The 24,292-nt window shown below is 42.8% G+C and overlaps 1 protein-coding gene across 1 annotated transcript in view; it reads right to left on the reverse strand.

Moving 5' to 3' along the window:
* Window positions 1-24,292, reverse strand: part of epha4b (eph receptor A4b) — a 70,506-nt gene that overhangs the window by 29,636 nt on the left and 16,578 nt on the right. Inside the window, 6 exon segments of the mRNA XM_026375046.2 lie at window positions 1,045-1,157; window positions 2,037-2,372; window positions 4,912-5,067; window positions 20,916-21,267; window positions 21,484-21,591; window positions 22,763-22,963. Of these exon segments, the coding sequence (XP_026230831.1) occupies window positions 1,045-1,157; window positions 2,037-2,372; window positions 4,912-5,067; window positions 20,916-21,267; window positions 21,484-21,591; window positions 22,763-22,963 (1,266 nt within the window).

Here is a 24,292-nt window from a genome sequence, read left to right on the forward strand (position 1 = left end):
TCACTAAGTTTTCATTTGTTCACCACTGGACCGTTTGGTCGCATTTATACATGAGCATCTGTTCCACAACTTATTCTCTCTACACTTGGGGGCAATATGTGGTTTCTCAAGTCCTCCAGTGCTTCGTTCTTTGACTACCTTGTAAGCGAGCGCGTGTGTGGACTTGGAAATGTGTGTGTAGGTGGATGAATAAAGAATAAGTGTGTCTGTCAGTAAGCTGATTCCCTGCAGAGAGGCTGATACTCTACCTAATGGAAGACACTCTACAACACGGATTAACACTATTTTACTGCTAATGCCTGCCAACACACTCACACACACACAGAGAGAGGCTTAATTTCATCACCTTGACTGTGTTTTATGAGGTTTGTTTCACAGATGTGTGGTTAATTGGCTTGGTGGGAGCAGTAGGAGAGACATGAGGGATAAGGCAAAGGAGACAGAGAGATAGAGAGACTGAAGAAAAGAGAGCAAGATGTTTGTGATGAAGAAGTCATTAGAGACACGCCCCGAGGCTATAAAACCACATCCAACGAGCCTTGGCAACATGTAGATTAAGAGGACAAGAGGAGACCAAAGAACTTTAAACGTGTTAAAAATGTTCAACTGGTACTCTAGTGGTTTGGTTTACTTAAAGGAACAGTTCACCCCCGTCTTGGCAAGAGTTTGACGAAAAGATTTGAAACTACTCCCAGCAACCGGTTAGATTAGCTGAGCACGGAGACTGGAAACAACAGCTTTTGCAAACCAGCACTCAGAAATCTTGATTTAGCAAAAGAAATACAGCATGTGAGCTTTGGAGCACACACACACACACACACACACACACCCTGGCTTCTTAATCTAAACTGATAGCATCTTTCCCCCTGTATAGTAAAAACCCCATGTCTCTTCCATTCTGTGTTTGTTTTTATAATGCATGGTTAAATTTGTCTGAAAACATTTCATCATTTGTCAGATCAGTGGGTTGCCCCTTAAAAAAAAAAAAGGCTGTTACTGTGCATGTGGCCTATCTCTCTCTCTCCCACTCTTTCTCTCTCTCACCTTCTCATAGTAGATGACCTCATACTCCACTATCACTCCGTTGGGTCTCTCTGGACCCTGCCAGGCCAAAGTCACGCTGTCCTTGCTCCGCCTCTCCTTCAACACTACGCTCACTGTGGAAATAACAAAGAAACGCAGAAGGAACCATGAGCAACAAAAAGCAGAGAGTTACGCTCGGTTCAGATGTGAACATGTGAGCGATACTTCAGATGGGTACCCTGCTGTGCTATAACGAGAAGACCCATATGTGAAGTGTGCGTCATGAATTTTTGCTAATGAGAAAGCTTGCAAGGTGTTTTCTACATGTGTGATTACAGCATTCTACGATGTGTGTAGGTGTGACACGTGTGTGTGATATGCTTGAGGTATTAAAGTGCAAACCCCACGCTGGTGACTTCCTACCCTTTCTCACACTGATGCACATGCTCATGTGGGTTCAAAGTGTGTGTGTGTGTTTGCTTGTGCTTGTGTATGTATAGTGTGTGGCATACTGTGGTTGACAGCAGCACGTGTGACATGTGGGAATCTTAATGAGGTTAACAACTTCCTACACCCCTTTCACCTTCCAGCCTCCTGTTATTATACACACAGGCGTAGTATGAGGCCTATTAGTCATCACCACTCTGTCATCCGCGCCTCTCTTGCACAAATTTCACATAGTCCCACACAAATATATGTGCAGACAGAGGTGCCATTGTGTGGTGTCAATGTTGCAGCACAGCAGTGACAATAGTAGTGTAAAAGCCTCGTGCTGTAGTATCTTGAGTATTTGTGAGCTGCAATTCATTTGAAAATATTTACACTTGCTTAACCTAATAATTAAAATTTTTGATCAGAATTTGAAAATATCCCGCTGAGTATAAAGATTATACCATAAAAGTGCCATATGTGTAAATACATTCTAGTATGCTGACATTCATTTATTCAGTTAAATTTAAGTTGTTTTTTTTTAGCCACCTTCTATTTCCATACAGTACAGTACATGTTCTCACCTGTCTGTGACGTGGTGACATTGATTACTACTGATCCTCTTGGTGTTGGACTTAGGTCTGACACTCCATTCTGGCTCTCAATGGTGAAGCTGTAGTTGGAGTCTGGCTGCAGGTCAGTGACTAACACGGTGGCCGACGCGAGACCAAACTGTCTGGGAACAAAATGGATGCTGCTACCACACGGTGCACACTTCCTGCCATCACCAGAGCACTTCCTGCAGTGGAGGCTGTAGGTAATGTCTCCACGGCCTCCTGTGTCTCTGGGTGGTGACCACTCCAAAGTGACACAGGTCTCATTCACAGTGGTGATGGGGTTCTCTGGAGCAGATGGAGGACCTTAAGGAAGGAAAAAGCACAGATTTGTTTCCATCTATCTGTTCATCTAGCTATAATACTGGTAGAAAAAATCAAGTGAGTCAAATCTTATCCAGTCTATTGGGAAATTATTTTAAGTGCGTTATAGCAGCTCTTCACTGCTAGTGATCAAACACTGCTGGAGCAAGTTTACATTCTTTAAACATGCATTGTCTTCATGTTCATTACCCAATTAATAGCTTTTTCTATTAAGGAAGGAAATCGCATTAATTAAATAAAAAATGAATTACTGACTCCAGCCGGAGCTCGATTAATGAATAGCTGACGAAAGGAGCCCGGCTGATTGTAAATGTGACAGTTTGAGAATATATTACACTTCCAAAGTTTAAATACGTCTTTAAAAAGAATTCACGTGATGTTAAATAGTTGATGCTCAACTGCAGGGAGGTTTTTAACTATGTGAAGTTAACTAATACTCTTTGGGGCTGCACAGCAGACAATAAATAGTGAGCAGACAATGATCTATAGAAAGTGCCTGGAGTAATTTTCGCATGAGTCAGGTGCATTTTATGATTTAGAGCAGTTAATATTACTCTGAACTTCAGCCGAAATGATTAATGCAGCACAGAGCCAGGGTCCAAAAAGTGTGTCAGTAATCATTCTCGAGGAAGGAGAGACACAGTGACACACAAATGCTCTTTATTATACCTGTAGACAAAGTGTGTTAAAGTTTGTGCATAAATTAAAAGCTCTACATTTAATAGATGTGAATGATATTGATAATTGCATAATTGCTTCTGAAGCATCGTATTTCTAGAGAGATCAGATTCTACTTGCCTTTTTTTCTACAAATAGTTGGCCCTCACCACGTCTTTGTAAATGTGATTGCATGTGTGTGTTTTATTTTGCGTGCTCCCAGTCGATGCCAGATAAAATAAAATATGACTTTTACATTCACTAGTATGTGTGCACGCGGATCAAGAGGTGTGAAGGAAGAGAGACAAGCTGAAGCATAACAGAACTAAAATGTAGTTTTGCCTGGCTGTACCAAATTAGGGCATGATAACAAATATGAGTTTACATTTAATGTCGTTCTGTTTAGTTCCACTAAAATGTTCAAGTTAAACAATGGATGCCTAACTTGCGTCATGATACTGTACACTATGGGCTGCGTGGTTTGCTGTTTTATCTGATTTATAATTAAGTCGAATGCTTTTTAAAGCCAATTCCTGTTTTTGCTTCATGTTATAACTTTCCACCATCAAACCAGCCGAATGCTTTTAGTGGGTACTTAGATCGAAAACAGCCGTGCATTAAAAAATGCAACGGGCTGCATTGTTTGAGCATGTAGCTTCTTCTGCTGAAATATGATCTAGGAAGTCTAGTTTAAATTACACAACTGTGGGTTTGAAGGCTTGAACTGTAGTTGCTCACAGCACAGCAAAAGTGCAGGTATCGACCATATTGAAATTGGGCAGTAGTTGAACACTCAGCTTGACCTCTCATCAGGTCCTGGGTGAGTGGTGAGCCTCAGGGGGCCACCAGCGGAGCCTGGGACTTTCCTGATTAGCTTTTCCAATGGCAAGACCCTCTGAAGTACAGGAGGGATGGGGGGGGGGGGGGGGGGGGGGGGATGCCATGCTGAGTATAATTGAGGCTGTCGGTCATAAATCTGCTGAGGGTGCATGGACGGATTCTGCTAACTCTGTTTCTTTTCTTTATCCTCCCACATCCCTAGGTCACTCTTAACTACTCACTATGATCATTTAGATTATTTGCCCCTGAAAATGTTTTCACCTTTTCTCCTTTCTTTCTTATTTTACCCTCTTTCGCTTTCTTCACCGGTCAGGAGAGGCAGTGTGTGCGCGCGAGTGTGTGCATGTGGCCGTACAAATTCAAACAAACCGTTACTCATTTCCAGCTGATAACACCTGTCACATCTCACCTGCTACAACGGTTAATGAGTGTAATCTTTCATAACCTGATAATGGGTATGTGTGTGCAAGCCTGTGTGCGTGTGTGTGTGTGTGTGTGTATGTGTGTGTGTTTTATGGCTTTCTAGTTCAGCCTCTCATTCCTGCCATGTCACCATCCTTTCCTACCCCCACATCCCTCCATCTATCTCATTCGATCTCTTTATGTCCCTCCCTTTCGCTCAATCCTCCCTCCTCAACTTTCTATTCTCCTCCGTCTCTGTTCATAAGGGCCAATCCCTCTGGCTGTGTGTGTGCAAGAGGCAGAAACATCATCAGCTTTCTACCTCCAGTTTCACCCATATCAGTGTTCTCATCTGAGATATCTATGTTGCTTGCACCCAGCCATGGATGTGTTTGTGTTATATGTAATAAGCAGTACTGTGTAAACCGGTAGCAGCTGTGGAAAAAAAAAGAAATAATAATAAAAAGAAATGTAACCTTATTATAGTACACTGACACTAGCTAGGTTATGATATAAAGTGTAAACATCCACATGCTAATACTAAATAGTGTGGTACTGTATTCAATTTGCCGCTGATCTTTATGCATGTGTTTGAGTTTTTGCCAGTGTTTTTATCACTTACGTGTGCAGGCCATTGAGCGTGGGTCGGTGTCTGCTCGATAGTATCCCTTTTCGCATATACACTCGACGGCTTGTTCCTGTGGAGATGAGCTATGAGGAGGACATTTGGTGCAGTAGGCATCTGTGGCCGAAGCTTTGTAGGTACCAGGTCTGCATGCTGGAACACAGGACACAGATAAAGTCAGAGTTAGAAGGTTCGTACACAGTTTGGGGGCCGGCCAGCCACTTGTTTTCCAACTATCCCTGCACCTGACCCAGGTAATCAGCAGGGCGTAGGGCGAGGATAGCTGGAAAACAACCAGGACAGTGTCTCTTGAGGACCAGGGTTGACCCCTGCTCTGGATCCCAGTTAATGAATATCAACCATAAATACGTGTAGTAAAATGTTTTGTTCTTTATAGTCCAAATGTCTCTAGAGACGCTTCTAAAGGATAATTACAGCTTATTAAGACTTGGTTCTTATCATTTCCTTTGGTTATTATGTACAGTATGTAACAAAATAATTACTGAGCTCTGGGAGCTCATGAGGCAACAAGTACTTGCAGTTTGATGATCAGCCAGGATTTAAACAATCCCAGAGCAACCCAGTAAGCAAGTGGTGACATCACCACGCGAACTGCCTAACATAGTTGTGCGTGCACACCCTTTTCCTTTGCACTTAGGGATTGTGAAATATTACATTATTAAAGTGGTTTTAATAATCCTATTATTGCCATGTAAACAACCTGTCTGATCATTTGACAGCATGCATCTCCCGGACGTCAGCATTTATTTTGCTGAGTACAATGTTACTGTAATCGATAAAAACAACGGCCAAAACTAGAGAAATAATACAGAGGTTGTAATAAACTGGATTTACCCTTTGAGCCTGTAAAAAAATATAGGAGATTTAAGCAAGAACAGACTCAAGTATGAAGAAAATGTACAAGAAAGGCAAAATGACATGGAGAGTTATTCCACTACAGAGTTCCTACTGATGCTGATAGGTCATAAGATTCTCACGGCAAAGAACAAGCAAACAGAAGCTGATTTAATACATTGTGACATTAGGTCTACGCGAGATTGTTTTACATCAGGCTGAAAACCTGTATAACCGCAGGGTCGTACAGTACAATAACGCGGTGCAACAGCGGATCAACTGTCATTCCTGTTATATAAGCATTAGATCTTCAGGCAACCGAGGGAACAAAAATACACAGTCGCAGTCACAGCAACAGTCCCAATAACATAATATGACTCGTGCTATGGCTGTTACAGCGGCGGCATATTAGTCATTATGTGGAGTCATAAAACTGGGGAGGGAAACTGTGCTACTGCTCAACAGCAGAAGCAGCATACTGAAATAGATTGGGGACTTGAGTGATTTCCCTTTTGCATCCTAGGCAGTAAAATGGAATTCCTGACTTTCCCTTTGGTAATCTGAATATAGATTACACATATATTTATTTATACATTCATAGGCCTGGTATTCCCATCCTCGCAAAGTCTTTTCTGCTGTAGTGGTAAACAGTATTACAGTGTACAAAATCCCATGTAAGGAAAATAAGGGCGTCTCAAATGCAATTCAGTCGATGCCCTGCGTGTGTATGTGTGTCTATGCATGCGTTGTTGAATAGGTTGAATCAATGATGCGACACAATCCACCAGGTGCTGATTGCATGTTCGTGCGCCAAGAGCGTACGTGCAAGAAGGTGGTAAGTATGCGACATGTGTGTTTGTGCGTGAACGTGTGTGTTCACTTGCTGATTGCTTGTGCCGGTAGTGAAGGTCACGGATTTAATCAAGCTACACGTCACTTGTCCCAGAAAAGCTGTAAATTATCACACTATCACACACACACACACACACACACACAAGTACACAGACACACATATTTCCAATGCAGTGGTTAACCGTGGATAGAGGAATGGAAAGTGGCCCAAATGTAGTGTGATTTCTCACTGTGGAGGTAAGTTCTTCCACCTGGACGCTGTGCTCTCTCGTATACAGACTGTATTTTTAGGCAAATCATTCATCATAGGGGAGCAAAGTCCACTAGCACAATCCCCAAAAGACCTGAAAGAACACTGGAAAAGGGGTGTGTGTGTGTGTGTGTGTGTGTGTGTGAAGGTATAAAAGCAAGGGAAAGAAAGAAGTAAAGGAAGGAAAGAAAGAAAGAAAGAAAAGCGAGTGATAATTCTCAAAGGGTTTCTGCTCTCGTTCCTCCTTCCTGTCAGGTTCCGAGGTAATGGGTGCCTATGTGCTGTTCCACTGTGACTGTGTGTGTGTGTGTGTGTGTGTGTGAGTGTTCCTGTTGGCTGAGTTGTAGGAGCGGGGTGGAAAAGCAGCTTTTCTCCAGGGACGTTTCATCCGGAGAGTCCTGGATCCGGGCGCTAGCCAGCCACAGAGGCACAAAGGACCGTGGCGCTCGAGGAGAGACAGGCTGCCCAATGCCAGGCCTGGCGCCCGAACAACTGCCTGCTCAAAAACTTTGTGCAAGAATGGCGGCCTGGCTCCTCTGAGTGGAGCTTCCTTCTCCTGATCTGGCGTTTTCTCCTCTATTTTACCACCTCGTTCTCACTCCAGTTTTTCTTTCTCTCTCTCAAAGTTCCCCCTTTCCCCTCTTTTCTCTCTCCCCCACTTTTCTACTCTTTTTTTCTTTCCTCAAGCTGCTCCCAGTATCTGCCCCATGGGAAATGTGTTACTTGACTTGGTTCCCTTATGATTAATGATTTACCACAGATATGAAAAAGGGACAAGAAAGCTGAGGCACTTAGACAGTGCTCAGATACACATACTGTGCACTCGCACACAAAGACACACAGGAGAGCAGAAGTTTAGTCACAAAAACTATGTTGTAAAACTACAAGTTAACTCCAAATTTGCATAATCTTCAAAGTATGGATATAGAGTGCGTGTATGGGTGAGATGTGTGTGTGTGTATTTCTTCCAAAGACAAAGAGTGGCCTCAGATCCTGTGTCTTATTAAATATTCATCCGGTCACCAGAGAGACTCAGTGTATTTATGCCAATCGATAGCTCTTAGATATGATATAGTACTGCTACTCAAGACACACCCTCAGTCACCACGCGCTGATTGAGAAGCGAATGGCCCAATCATCTCCTCTGGGAAAACACAAGTTTGATCCTGTACTGGTCTATTTCTCTTCTATTCTGCTCTTTTTAGAACTGCAACTACTGATGGATGTCTTTAATCAATTATGACATTTCAATATAGTTCAGTAATCCCATTACCAAAAATGTCTCTTACCTAATTGTTTTGCCTTTTCAGACACGGCGTGACAGTTCTGATTCACTCTCACCATACATCACGATATTTTCAGGAGAAGCAGAGGCCGCTATTTTAAACTTAAAAGCTCAACCAAAAGTACCCTACCTGTCTAGCACCAAGTAGCAGACAGACAAAATTAATGACTCGCTGCAAAACATAGTGGAGTATTTAGCAGGAGAAGAGCCATATATTTGTCTTGTATGTCTTAGATGTATTGTAAAAGCACTGTAAATATGTGGCGTATATTTATTAGGTGAGCAGAACTGAATGAACGCCGAAGTTGCTCTGTGTGTACCGGATGTGTAATCAGGCAAATGTTTGCTAATGCAGCAGTCATGTCATGTTTACATATAATACTTAGAGACAGAGAGTCTGCCTTTACATGTGTGCATTCAAACACTTTGAATTTATTCTATGGCATCTAATGAATCAGAACAAGGCATCACAAAAGAGGCTGCACATGGTACAAAGTTTCTTACACATGTATACAGTGCACAGACAGCCGCTGGGTACGCATACCCTATATACTTAATTAAAATACAGTTACACATTAACATACTAACAACAGCGCAGTGCTGTTAATGCTGCATGAATCAGCTAAATGCTAAATTTAGGGGTCGCTTGTATGAATGATAAAGGCTGCTGATGGAAGAGTTCAGGAAATATCTACACGCTGTAACAAAAACCTGATATCTCACAGTGAACATCATTACACTCTCATTACATTCAGCTAAGTGGCTCTGTGCATATGCAAAATCACATCAGCTGCACTTTTCTGAAAGAAATCCTATTTTGCTCCACTTCCCTTTTCAAATGTTCCTGCTAGTTTAACTATTAATTGCTCTGTTCTCTTGCTCTCTGTCACACTTGGTTCAAGTCAAACACTGGCTCCCCGCCGGCTTTACCATAAAGGGCAGAAAGATAAGAAAACACTGTGTGTGTGTGTGTGTGTGTGTGAGAGAGAGACCGAGTAGGGGGTATAGTGACTGTTTGTGTGTATGCATGTGTGTGTGTTTTATTTGAGAGGGAGGTTGTGTAAAGCTTGCTGGCTCCATAGTGGTCACCATGGCAACAGGCTTTCAAGATGGAACCCTTCTAGTACCCCTCGAGTGCCACAGCTCCTGGAGCACAGAGCGGCCTGTGTGTGTGTGTGTGTGTGTGTGTGTGTAAACTATCCAGGCATTAGTTGAGGCCAGCTACTTAAAAATTGATACATCAAGCGTCAGTAGAGAAATCTGACAAGATTGAATCTGACGTCCTTTACGGCCACCAGGGTCGCATCTGTATCATCTGTGTGTGTGTGTGTGTGTGTGTGTGTGTGTTCATATGTACATTCTAGTTGAATTGACATGTCTTATGCCAAACAGACTTAGATAACTGTCTGTGTACGTGTAGGGACAAAGACATTTAAAGGATTCGCTGTGTGTTGGTGTGTTAGCTACATTAAGTCAAGTGTTTCTTTTGGAAGCTGCTGAACTGAGAATGTGTTTGTGTACGATTTCCCTTGTGGATTAGTGAAAGTAATATGTGTTCGTATGAGGTTCTGTTTATAGAGAGCTGGGCAGGTTTTAAGTGTGAGAGTGTGTGTGGTAATGAGTGGGTTTGTGTACAATCGAGATGTCAGCATCAGATATTTTAATCAGAGTTCATAAAAGCTTTAACAACATAATATTCACCATTACTATTAATCCTGTGAGGCATACACGCATACACACACAATTACTGAGCACTGAGTTATTCTGCTTTCTTTCTTTCTTTCTTTCTTTCTGATCCAACAAATTTTTTTTAGAATGTCGAACTTTAATTATCTCAAATTGTTTGGTCTGTATGCAAATTTGCCCTTACAAAGCTTCAATATTTTATTTTATTTTTTTGCTTTCTTGGGGTTATTTTCTCTAACTCTATTAACACCACTGCAGCAATATTGTAAAAAGGTTCATTGCAACCCATGGGTTAGACATGCCAAAACAATCTGAACAGTAGTTACTGACAGCAGTCCAGAGTAGTTATATAGTATCTATAGTATATTTACAGAAGGTTGATAAAAAATGTGCAGAAAACAATTAGTTTCAACAACTATTAAATACCTTTCCTTTTGGAATGAACAAGGCTCATTAGAGACTGTAATTGCTGGTTCAGTTTAACCCAATTATCAAGTCAAATTACAGTTTAATGTAATGCAATGCATCCATTAATATGGCCAAACCATCACCTGCAAACATAAATTACATCGTGGGGACCATTTCCAGAGTAGTGTGCATGGAGACATTTCCAATATGCTGTGACCTAAATTGACTTTTAACTATTAACAGTATTTATGATCCTCGGTGCCTCAGATAACTTGGGATTCAGTGGAATATACATCAAACTGCAACTAACCTAACTTTAGTCAGGGGCTTAGTACAGAACTGCAGTTCTGGCAGGAAAGGCCATGAAATAGCTGGTTAGAAAGCTCAAGGAGCATCCTGGTGTCTGAAGAATGAAATGCATTTATGCATAATTACAGTAAATTAACAAATATCACATGCTCAAAATATGTAATTAAAATTTGTACAGCCAGTCTGTCGCAGAGAAAAAAAAAAATTCTCTCCATAGAACAGGTGTTGAAATATCCTGCCAGACTTATTATCAGTGAATACATTTATTTTCAAATGTAGGCTCATGTCAGATCTGCTGGTACAGTATGTGTGGACTTACACGAGTAGGTGTTTTTTCTTTTTTTTTAAAACAAATATCAGAATTAATCAGTATAATTTTAATAACTAATAACTCTAATAGCTCTAGTTGGTGTGTCTCTAAATGATCAGCCAGTAGAAACATAAGCCCAGTAGTTTTGTGGTATGAGTAGGACTAGTTATCCTGATACCACCTCTTCTGTGTAGCAGCAGTTATTATGACTGCTGCAAGAGGCTTGAATCACGTGGTTGTAGAGCAGATATGAGCCGTGTCCACATGGAAGGCATAGGCCTCCGTGATTGACACCTCAGCACAGACCCTGACTTCATTTATGGCATCTTATGGTTTCTCTGACCTGCACACACATGGTCAGACTTTATATGAATGGCTTGTGATGTCCAGTACATGAAGCACATGAGTACGCTCAGGCTGCTTTCTGATCTACTCTCTGTCTTCTGGATACCAGCCAATTACTGAGACCGGCCAAGAGGAACTATGGGATGGATCTCTCCCTCCTCCTCATTCTGTCTATATCTGTCCTTTCTCAATCTTTCTCTGACTCTGTTGTTCTCTCTCTGTCTGCTTATCTCTGTATGTTCCTTCCTGTCTATTTCTATTTTTCTGTCTGTTTTTCTCTTTCTCTGTGTTTTTCTTGCAAATTTGAGAGAGACCATCTCTACTTTATTCTCCCTATTTGTGTGTGTGTGTGGGAGAGAGAGAGAGAGTCTACCTTTGTATGTGTGCCTTATTTCCCAGCGGGCTGTCTGTCATACGTTGACCCTGACCTTCGCCAGAGCTCCTGCACAAATATTTACTCTCTCGCTGACAGGCACACACACACATACACACAAACCCCTGAAAAATCACAGGGTAGAGAGCAAGCGCAATTTCGGGACAATTAAGGCAAACACACGTCGACACAGACACACACTTTTCTAGTGGTAACCCAAGCTGATAGTGCACTAATTTTGAGCGGGGGTGATTATCCTGCAGTGTAAAAACAGATTAAATAGATACCAGGTGCTTGTGTGTGTCTGTGTAAAAGGGGTCACGGGCAAAGGACAGAAAGAGGGAGAGAGAGAGAGAGAGAGAGAGAGAGAAGGAGAAAGAGAGAGAGAGAGAGTGCATGTCAGGCCTATGGAGGAGTCTGTTGGGAGTTTGCGTCACAGTCTGAATAAGTTATTTTACTGCTGCTACCAAAGATTCACCGTTTCCTATTTAACATAGGAAGACACATCTATGCACAGTGAAGCACAACACACATACACCACGCTTTAGTCAACATACAAGGATTCAAACTTTCACTATAACCACGCACATTTCCTCTCCGTACGCACACACAGATTCAACATCGCCCATAAAAGCCAACCCACAGAGCTTTAACACACTAACACACACACACATCTCGTCTCCCCAGATGCACTCAGACACACACTATGTCGGTAAACGTGCCCACATCTGCCGGGCCCCCGTGACCATCAGAGTGTGTGTTGGAGGAGCTGCGCACCTCCTTTCCTCACCCACGTTATTTTCAGTTCATCACTCTCAATAATTCATTCTCTCAGGCGGAGGAGGAAAGGAGAGCCCTGTGCCTTTTTCTCTGTGTCAGTCTCACACACACACACACACACACACACACGCACACACTTTCACACGCTCACACAGATGTACCTGTCAAGTGGGAGGTACATCTGTGCAGGTGTCTTTAATCTGTGGGTGGGCAGCACTGGAGAAGATCACCCCGTAGCCACCGCAGCCATATTCAACGAACAAACACAAACGCTGAGGAAGACAAGTGAGTTGCTGCCTCGCCCATGGTCGCGTGAAATAAGAGATTAAAAACACTCTCACAGTTGAATTGGTTGGAGTATATTCACACTGCTGTAAATAAACATGTATACATTTATGTGTTTGTGTCCAACTGTCGTCTGCCACCTGAGACATACAGCACTACCTTGACACGAATGAAGTAATCCATATATATTAAATCCCCTTTAAACACCTCCGTGTCACCCTGGGGTTCATTCAGTGCTGTGCAGTAAGTCAAGACTGTGAGATACAAAAGAATCCCCCCCCCCCCCCCTTGGGAAAATAGTATCCGCGTGTCCCCTTTGTGTCTCCACCTAATAAAATCTCCTCAGTTCAGGAGCTTTTCATTTGTCAAATAAATATCGACATTACTATTAGATCTAAGGGGCAGATCTGCTTATGAAGCAGCCTCGAAGGGTAATGACACTCAGACCTCGCTGATGCCCTTTTAATCACAGCGGTGAATGCAGCTCGGTGGCAAGTAACCATAAACAGAGGAGATCTTAGCAGTGACTGAGATTCTCATGATGACTCATGCCCTTACTCCTGCTCCATTAATTACGAGCCTTTAAAATAAACCAACCCTGAGTGTAGTTTAGTGGATGTTTGCATAGAAAAGAAATCATTACCAGTAAACCTGCGTAGCCTGCAGATGCATTTAGCTTCTCATACAAGATGTCAGTTTGAGCCTGCAGTGGTTGTAGAAATGCTCCATTTATACCTGCACTACTGCAGCAGCTGGTGTAAACAGCCATATTTAAAAATTGAAACCTAATCTGTCACATCTCTCATCAGGTTCTGTGTAACCACAGCTCGTTCTGGCCGACGCTGGAGCTGAAAAGTCTATTTGAATTTTCTGAATGGTTCCTCTTGGCTGTGGAATAATAGTGCAGCTGTACTGCATACGATAGCAGCAACAAATTAGACGTCGGCCACGGACACATCTGTATGTTGTGTTTGGAGCTGAGCAGTAAGGCCTGTGCAGTGCTGGCCTAATCAGTCTAACAGGCAGATTGTACATCTGGAAGCTATCCATAAACTAAAAAGAGAGCGAGAGGGAGGGGGGGGTGAGGGGAAGGGTCAATGGCTGCCTTCCTGTTCCCGTGTTTCCTGTTCAGCAGACACGCTGACTGCCTGCACGCCTCCTCTGCTCTCTGGTGCACACACACACACACACACTCACCTTTCTTGAAACCTTCAGATCTTAAATGAAGTGAATTAAACCTTATAGAAATGTGAAAATGATGAACTTTCCCATGAGTGCACACATGTTTATCCTAACCGAAACTTAACAGCATAGGAAGCAAAGCCAATTAACGGCAACTGTACCCGAAGGAGACACGCTCCCCTCTACACCTCTCTCTGACTCTCTCTGCAGGGAATAGTGCTATATAAGGACGTGAGGAGTTGAAACATGCGTTAACAGTTTTGGAGTCCTTGGCCTGCTTTTCCTTTTTTTCTCTGAGGGTTTGTTCACACAGCTAAACCTACTGCACCAGACTTATACGCACCAGAATTATACAATGTCCTGAATCCCAAAGCCACCTTGATGTCTTCCGGTTTCCTTGTGCCGAACACTTAAGCACTGCAAACACCATTTTGATGCTAAGGCGGCTTTTGGCAACTTATGTCTGGTGAGTGATGTGCTATGGCAAGAGGGAAGCTGTGCTGGGAGGCTCTGTGTGAACAGACATTATCTGGGTCAGTGCTGTGTGGGTATGTAGATTGGGACTGTGGCGTGTAGAGGACATAGCCAGAGCGCCTAAGCCTTTGTGATTTTGTGTGTCATTTATTCAAACACAAAAGAAACGGGATGAGAAAGAGGGAGAGGGAAAATGGGTTGAGTCAAGGAGGGAAGTGTGAGAGAAAGGAGATAAAGGCTAATAAACGAGACATGGACGCAAAGGTGGCTGTCCACAAAATAATTTTTAAAAAATTCAACATGAAGTCAGACAGGTGGAGCAGCGGAAAGACACACACCCACACAGACAGATAGGTGAACAGATGACCGGCCTTTACTTGCCTTATACTCCATATCCATTTGTCCTTTATGAACATCTGGCTAGTAATAACACCCTGCTGCCTGACACTTCAATAGCTTAATGCCCTAATGCCTGCAGCACACACACTCCGTGAGCTTCGTACACACGAAAGATCTCCTGACTTGCTGTCTAAATCTTTCTGTTAGTTGCTCACTCCCCTCCCACCCACACCTTCATGCTCTCAAGCTCCCTGAGCTGCCACCAAGAGAAGCGCAAGGATATGAGAGAACTGTGTATGTGTGTGTGTGTGTGTGTGTGAACATACTACATGCAGGAGGGAGCACTTGACCTTCACGCTCTGTATGTGATCAACATAGAAATCACTTTGCCCACTGCCTCCACTGTCCAGATCACATGGACATTCCCATGCACAGACACACACACACACACGCACAGACACACACACACACACACTTCTGGCAGAGATCGAGCTCTGTGTTGGAGAGGTAATAAAGAAAGGCAGGTTCCCTACTGAGCTTTCAACTCACAAACACACACACACACACACAGAGCACTGTGTAAATGAGCTCAATCTCTTTCACAGGTGTGAAGATTAGCCTTTTCCTACATGCTCAAGCCTTTTATTATGTACAGAGGCTGCACTCCTCTTATGAGATATAAAGTGTAAAAGTCTATTGTGTGTATGTGTGTGTGCATGTAGTCCATTACACATGGTCACTGACCTTCTTTCAATACATATATCAGAGTGCGTACATTACAGCGCACATATCACATAACTTGCACTTGTCTGTGCAGGATGTACAGATATACAATGTACCGATTTTGCAGGGAAGAAACAACAGCTTTCACTGTAAATCCTTTCCTGCTGTGCTGTGATCGGAGCCAGGTCTGATCAACTGAACGGTTGAGCTGGAGGCCTTTGATCACTGCTTGTCACTGGGCAGACAGAAAGCTCCCTTCACAGTTTGATTTTCCAAAATGATCAATTATAGTTTTGTTATTCCTAAGAAAATGACATTATTCAAAGTGTATTTATGGCTCCCAAAAAAGAAATGATTCCCTAAAGTGTGTTTTCATCCAAATGCACATTTGAACCAAGTTTTTTTTTTTTTTTTAAAAAAGAACGTGGGAACTTTTTGTTTGTAACTTATTGCAAAAGAAAAAGAGAAAGAGACCAGTCTGCAGTAAGAAATCATAGACTAATGACACAAAGATACAAAGTAGTCTACCTTGTTAGAAAAATCTCCTTTTCTAAGGATAACCACTCAAAGCTATTCCCTAACTCTAACCATCTTTGTCCTTCGATTTTCCGTTTTCCCTATTCATTGCTCTAAACACATTTGTTTCTTTAGTGCAAGTCTAAGTCACATAATCTGTGTTCATCATTATTCATTTGCCATATCTGGTAACTTGTAAGAGGCTGAACATTAGTGTGGCTGCATTACTATGCCTTAAATGAATAGTTCAACACAGGAGGTATTTATGAAAAATAACAGTTTCTCCATCCACCCACTTAGTTCCTGTGCGCACTTGCTGGAAACTGCCAGATACAGTCGGTGTGCACAGATTTTGGGTTTGACCTCTGGACAGACACATGGCTGCTTCTCTGGGATGAAGAGACTTCATAAAGGGGCTTTGTTGAGCTAAGAAACAGGAACATAAACTCGCCAAACTCGCTTTTCACTTTTATGTGTAAAGAGTGACACATGTTTTGTGCTCAGCTAAATTAAGGGGATGTTGAACACGATAGTGATGTCCGGCTTCTCAACTACTGTATCTTTCTGCAAGAAAGTTAATAAGTCAATATTAAACTATTCCTTCAACACAGAGACACGATCTTGAGATCAGCAATGTTATCTCTCAAAAGCTATAGTTCACTTAAACATTTCTTAAAGAAAAATCAAGTAGGAACTCATTGTTTCTGCAGCCACAGTGTTCCAAGAGAGCACACAGTTGACACAACACATCACACCCGATTGCACAGTGGTTCACACTTTGGTTTGGGCCCAATTTGAGAAGTGAAAAGAACAGCAGGAGAGCCAAGTGGAATCACTACCACCAGGAGGATGATGTGACTTTGAAAAGTTCTTCTTGTAAACTAAGTTCTTGCTTCGCACTAGCAGCATCAAACAGACAAATGAGTGAGAAGGGGAGAAGGAGACCATTAGAAAGCTATAGCTGACGGACAGACGTGTCACGGCTGACCTATATTACTTTTGCCTGCTGAGAAAGAAAGAGAAGCGAGCAACAGAACTTGTGTTGAGGTGACAGGTGTCTGTCCTTCTCCACTCTGTCTCCTCCATCTCTCTGGCATCTGAGGCAGTAATTGGTGCTGTCAGACACACAGAGAAGGACAGAACACACACACACACACACACATACGCACACTCCTGCCCTTCAGCATGTACCCCTAGGGCTTAAAGCTGGCAAGGTTTGAGAGGAGAATTCACTACAATCCCTACCAGCTGTGAGACAGAGAGACAGCAGGAGAGGGCAAGGCAGTACGAGGTGGAGACGGAGGGGGGGGGGGGGGGGGGGAGAGGAAGCAGTGGCAGACAGAAACAGAGCTGTAGAACAGACACAGAATGCACAAGAGACAAAAGGCACAGAGAGAGAAAAGAAAGCAAGAGAGCGAACAAGGCAGTGGCAGTTTGACTGCACAGACAGCGGTCCCTGCATGGGGTGGAGAGAGATGGAAGAGAAGTGACATGAGTGTTTAAATGTATGTGACAGAGAGACGGAGAGAGAATGTGTGAGATTATGCAACTCCAGTGGTGACAAAGCAGATGAGTGTGATTTTATGTGACTGAGCTGCAGCGTCACGGCCATCGGAGCAGCAACGCGTTTACATGCACGTCTCTGTACATGAAAAAACCATAATAAGGTGCGTCCAAAAGCACTAAAATGAATGTTTTAGGAGCTGTAAGGATGCCTATATTTATCTTAATGAGTGTTATTTGTGTGGCTAAAGCCTAATGCTGTTTGTCCTTTTTTTATTATGTAGCTTTATTGATGTTAATCAACAACTGAGCATAAACTCTGGAATTGTCTCTGTATTCCCTATAATTACACTGTTTCTTTCAAGATATGTCCTAGGAAATTACAGAGTCTGTTAAATAAGGTCTCCCAGAAATTATTTCAAAGAATGAAACTATATAGTTGTGATCTGTTTTTGAGGACGTGGTGGAAATGAACTGCCTTGGGACAGAGATGCACAGAGAGATGAGCGATGGACAGATTTGTTGATAATACAGACTGCAGCTTTTTCCATTTCCCCAGAACTGCCTTTGTTGTGCTCGGAAAAGAAATAAAAGTGTCCTACTCCATGTGAGCAACATCCTACTTTATTGTTAAAAAACTCGCTGTCCAAAATTAAAATATGATACATGCATGTAACATGCTGGACTACCTCCACCTCATTTTAGGGAATGTGAAACAGTCATGAGGTGGGAACACAGAGGACGAGAAAGATGAACCCCTGATCTATAAATGTTTAACGAGAGAAGACAGAGGAGATGAGGGCTGCAAGGAGGAGGATGGAGACAGAAAGAAAAATAGGTGAAAAGCGAAGACAATATCAGAAGAGATGGGTGAGGAGCAAAATGGGGGCTTGCAGAGGGAGAGGTGGAAAACAGTCCCATTATAGAAGCAGACACCAGAGCAAGGTTAGAAAATAGCAGAGAGGAGGGGAGAGACCGAGGAAAAAAAGCTGTAATTGGAGGTGTCTGGTGTTTGTCTAACGCAGAGAGGCTAGTAATGATTCCATTAGCGCCTCACAACGAGACAGGGGGACAGGGACATGAAGAGGGAGACGGGGAGAGATAGAACAGGAGTCAGAAGAGAAAGTGACACAGAGACAAAAACGAAGGCAAAGAGAGGCCAAAACATTGTGAGAAGACAGAGTTACAGAGCTGCTAAATGGTTAAAAAAAAAGAGAAGAAGACCCACAAAAAGAACAAGTGAAAGAGAATTCAAGGTGTCCATTAAAAAGCTTGTTCACCTGCACAGTGAAAATAATTACAAATGGCCCGCCAGTCCCTGCCAAGCTCTCTCTCCCCCACCTCACCCCTTCATCTCTGTGCGACTGCGAACGAGAGAGAGGGTGATTTAAATGCATTAGCGGAGCGTGTTTTCCCTATGGAAGACCCTCAGACTGTGTCAGGGCAGGAACCTTTTGTTTGGAGCTGACGCCGAGCGCTGAGAGGACTCTTTAAAAGCCTGGCCCCTGTTCTCTCAGGGACACATTAAAGCGCAACGTGCCGGGTTGTTGTTGTACTTCTCTGTGTCCTCTCATGTCTTTGTTAAAAGCAGGCAGATTACAGATGCAGTTGTATTTAGTTGGCTAAGTGAAATTTTTGACGAGGAGACTGTCAGAATGCAGGCAAGAGCAGGCGAAATGGCACAGGCACAGGGGCAATATGAACAAAAGAAAGCTGGTTTCCAGGGTGTGAATGTGGTATTATTTCAAAAGCATCAAACAAATATGAGATATGTTTGGCTGACATACGTGGGACAGTAAATTCCCCTGCTGTATGAAGAGGAAATTTCATTGCTATGCAAATCCTGCCCAAGATCCCACAAAAATGCTTTTCCTAATACTGAGTAGGTGGCGCAGACAACCCTGCAGCAGAGAAGCTTCAATTCACCACCAAGGAATTAAAATCTAATAAAAAATGTTTTTTTGATTATCTCCAGTATAATTGCTACACCAGAAAATTTCCATTGAAATGAACCGAAACATTTCCCTTTCTACATTACAGACCTTGGACACCTGTTTTCCCCACACACCACATCTTGCTTCGTGAACAGAACTTATTAGACAGGAGACACATATATTTCCTTGCCCTCTGACCTCAGACTGTCAATAAGGCCCCATTGTTACACATCATTACAGCACACGTTCACACACACACACATACACACTGTTACTGAGTTAAAGCCAGCTAGTTAAATCTACTTAGATTGCTTTATTTATTCTCTCCAGAGTGATAAGGCTCGGGGAACAAACCTGTGAGGTCATACAGATCACTGAGGTCAACCGGTTTACTGTGTAAAGCTCGAGTACATTTATATGTTATACAGACCTACACACTGTGAGTGGGTTGAAAACCTGCCAGTGAGGTCACCTAACAAATAGCCACACGTGTCATTTTGCAAGACAGACATATAGTTTACCAGTCGGTGTTTCGTGATTGAGATGCAGCCAGAGTTCTGCCACAATCTGTGCACATGATGAGTCTACAAACTGCAGAGTACAGCTTGTTCTTATTCACTTGTCTCCAAGGCCCAACTGCCAAGTTTTACGGGCCCCTTGGCTGCTTCTTCTCCAAAACAACTGAAATTGCATTATGCGCATGATTCCAAGTTTGCAGTGATGAATATCTATGATTCCATTTTGTGTTTGGGGAGGAAGCGGGCCTGTGGGGACAGGTGACGGCGTGAGTCTAATACAGCTTGCTCTCTCAAATGCATGCACGCACAGTGTACACACACACACAGTGCACACACCATCTGTGGAGTTTTACGACTCAATAATCTGCTTCCTAAGGCATACCTTTTCCACACTTCCTACAACACCAGCACACCGCAACGAGCGCTTTCTCACACACACTCATGCGGCTCTCCTCGACTCAGCAGGGAAAATGAGATATTCAGCTCTGACATGCACACACACACTCAAAAAAAAAAAAAATAAAATGAGGAGATGCCTCAAAGCAACTCCTACCCTTTCCTCTGCAAGAACTGTCCTTGCAGTGTTGGGAGCTATATAAAAGTCACTTGGAGTGATGACACACACACACACACACACACACGCTCACACAGAGAAAGTGCATCAGTAAACGAAATTCGAAGAGTCATTGTTATTCCATCCTCAGTTTCACAGCAGAATTCAGAGTGCTGAAGTGTCTCTGCACACATGCTACAGAAGGACACACAGGCATGCACTGATGCACACACACACACACACACACACACACACACACACACACACACACACACACACACACATATATTTACACATCATATATTCACACTGTAGAGAGCAAAATCAATATGATTGTTGTCTTTTGTTTATAAGAGGGAGCAGTTTGTTTGCAAGTGGCACTCAGGTGTCTTTCATATTAGAAGGCCAACCATTATGAGACTTGTGAATACACTCCCACTCTCACACACACACACACACAAACGAACACACACATTCCCACGCTTAAAAATTCATTGCCCCAGGACCGCCACCAGACTCACGTTGGCAGATGTCCTTGTTCTCCTCAAAGCCCGGTTTGCACACACATCTTCCAATGGGAACCAGCCAACCTCCGTCTGCACTGCAGTACATTTTGGGAGGCTCGAACTCCTCTGAGGCGTTCACACACACACCGTGGACCTCCACCAGTGCTGTGTCTCCTCCTGTTATTGTGTCGGGGAACTGGGCCAAGTTGAGCACCGTGAGAGGACACTTCTTATAGAAGACTCTGACTGAGACCAGGGCAATACAGGCGCCCAGATCTTGGAAGGCCAGGTAGAAACCCTTTTTACTCAGATTGCTGATGTCGCGCACCTCCGTGTTCAGTTTCATGACGCGGTCACCAACATCCACCTGTGGAGAAAGGACATTTTTCATATCTTAGCTCTCAGCTCTCCTAATAGAGGATTGTGTTGCCACATACAAACACATGGAGCTCCAGGGTGAATCAGTATATAGCCAGCATAGCCAACATAGCTGATTGTTTGAAAGAGTGTGTTTACATATTGTGTACATTGCACATGCAAGTACTTGTGTGTTTATGCCGTGTAAGTATTTGTGTCTCCATACCTGTGTAAAGCTCTCATCTGCAGCAATAGTATCAATCTTGACATACTGGCTTTCCTTGATGAACCACAGGTTGGCATTGTTGGACTCATAGTAGTACATGTTAAATGTCTGCAAAACAAACACAGTAAAATCAGTGTATGTATCAGTGTATCAGAATAGCACACAGTAAATCTAGACAGAAAAAAAAGGGGGAGAGTCCAATGTGGAATTTAACAAGGTTCTCATAGCGCTCTGGCTGTTCACTCTACTTCAAGTCTCAGTATATCTGTCTCAGTGGCTCTATACTGTCTCATTTTATCTCTACTACTTATTCTGGAGGTGTAATGAGGCTGAGAAGGGTTTGGAGCTCAGACAAAGCAGACCGAAAGGAAGGCATGAGAAGCAGGGATAGTGATATGACAGAATATATAGGCTATATATATATAGTATACACACACACACACACACACACACACACACACACACACACACAAACTATATGTATATAAAGGCTGTGATTCAACATTCTGTGAAATTTGAGCACAAGCCCAGACCCTGTATAAACTGAATTTTGTCTAAAAGCAACTGGGAGACATTTCTATTGTTCCACTTTACATCTATGACCATCTCATCTTGTGGTGTTGAATTTCTACATTTTCACCATAGTTGTATAAACAAATATAATGTACAAAACAACAATGTCTGGAAGCTTTAATTGAAATCACAGAGATGCCCCTTGCTACAATTTGCTAATCAAAGATGCCTAATGGACCATTTACAAATTGGTATACATCTGAATATGTTGTTAATTAATCTGCTGTTTTAAAGACAAATGCAATACGTTTCTACAAAGTTACACATTTAAACACAAGTGAAACAACACCGATTACATTAGAGTGAAATCAGTAATATCCAAGAGGCTGAGAGCAATCCTAGGATATTCTGTAGCTTTGAAGTGATTTATCTGAGACAAACCAAGACTGCAAACCTCCACCTCGTGTGGTATCAAACTTCCTCCTGTGCTACTGATCTCCAGAAAAATAAAAAATAAAATAAAATAAAATAAAAAGGCGAGAAAAAAAGAGATGTCTCTTTATTTGCTTCGGTACAAAGGAATCCAGAGAGCAGACAGCGACAGAACAGCACCCGCAGAGCTAAATACAAAATTCAGCATAAATGCAACAGGAGGGTTTAAACACAAGGACTTTTGTTATTTGCTACCACGTTGGCCATGTGCTTACAGTGTTATCCTGTATTAGTGTGTGTGTGTGTGTGTGTGTGTGAGATTAGAGATGCAGACCTCTTTGCAGGTGCCAGGAACACCAGGCAGACTGTTACAGTCCCTCAGAGTGAACTTGATCTCGATGTAGACGCGCTGTGCTCCTTCTCGACTGATGTGGCGCGTCCTCAGCCAGTTGTTTTGGTTGGCCTCCATGACGTTGCACACCTGGTAGGTCCTCATCGGGGTGTTCCTCTCATCCATCACACTGATCTCCTCCCACTAAGGATGAGAGGTGAGGAGAGAAAGGAAAAAGCAAAGTGGGTCTGTTAGATGACAGATGAAAGATAATTGAGAAAAGTCTGTTTTCCCATAAATACGTGTTTTCCCTTCCCTTAATCTGAACGTAACCTTAGCCCTAACATTGACCAGTCATGTATTCTAATTCTTAACTTGACTTTATCCTTAGTCTAACCAGTTACATGTGTCAATTTCTGAGCATTGGGGACTAACGTTTACCGTATATTTACTTTGAATGTTCTACCTTTATCAGATGCTCAGCACTTTTTGATGACGAAGGGAAGGAAGAAAGTGAAAGTGAAGAGCAGAAAGGAAGCTGGAAGAATGAGGATGGTGGAAAGGGTTAAGAAAAGAATAAATGCACAAAGAAGGAATAAAAACTGTAAAGACAAGTCAAAGGAACAGATAAAACAAAGGGAGAAGGTATGAAGAAAGGAGTGCAATTCAGAGTAAATGTATCAGGAGCAGGAGGAAGGAAAAGAGAGAGAGGAGCTGAGGGGTGCTGGAAGTATTTGGCAGATAAATCATTTCAACTAAGACATAAACTTCAAATTAAAGTCTGAGTGGACGTGCAACCAAGACAGAGTGGTGTTCAGCAGCACAGGTCCGGCTTCACAACAGCAGCGCTCATCCTATTTCATCACAAGTCAATGGACAAAGGCAATCTCAGTCAAAAGATTGCTTATGGGAAACTGGGCCCAAGTTCAATGAACTGTGGTTTAGTGCAGACCAACGCTCTGTTTTCACGTCCAGGTGAATATGACTGATGGTGTGTGTCAAGACGACTGAAGGACTGTCTTTGTCTATGCTGCACGTGTTGCACAGAGCGAGCGTGTTTTTCTAAAGTGCATGCGTGATTTAGCGCTTAAGAGGTAGGACGGTGAGTATGAAAGAGAGAAACAGCGAGGGAGAGCGAGAGGGAGTAGGTAGGACAGAGCTACTTTGTCTGCCGTCATCTGCTACCATCTGTTTCCACTTCTGACTAAGGCGGTAATTGAGAACACTTCTCGCATGAGCAGGAAAACATTTCTATCTACACACAAACCCATACCATTAGCACACACACACACACACACACACACACACACACACACACACACACACACACACACACACACACACACACACACACACACACACACACACTTCTTTTCCTTAAAGAAAAGGAAAATAAACCAACGTGGCTTCAGCGTCTAAAGACATCTGATCCATTTAAGGGAAAGCTAACTGGATTTTGTTAGACGCACACACGCCAGTGCCCACACACACACACACACACACACACACACACACTAAACTGGTTGAGTCCTA

The sequence above is a fragment of the Anabas testudineus genome, chromosome 17 (genome assembly GCF_900324465.2).
Source record: "Anabas testudineus chromosome 17, fAnaTes1.2, whole genome shotgun sequence".
Taxonomy (NCBI): Eukaryota; Metazoa; Chordata; class Actinopteri; order Anabantiformes; family Anabantidae; genus Anabas; species Anabas testudineus.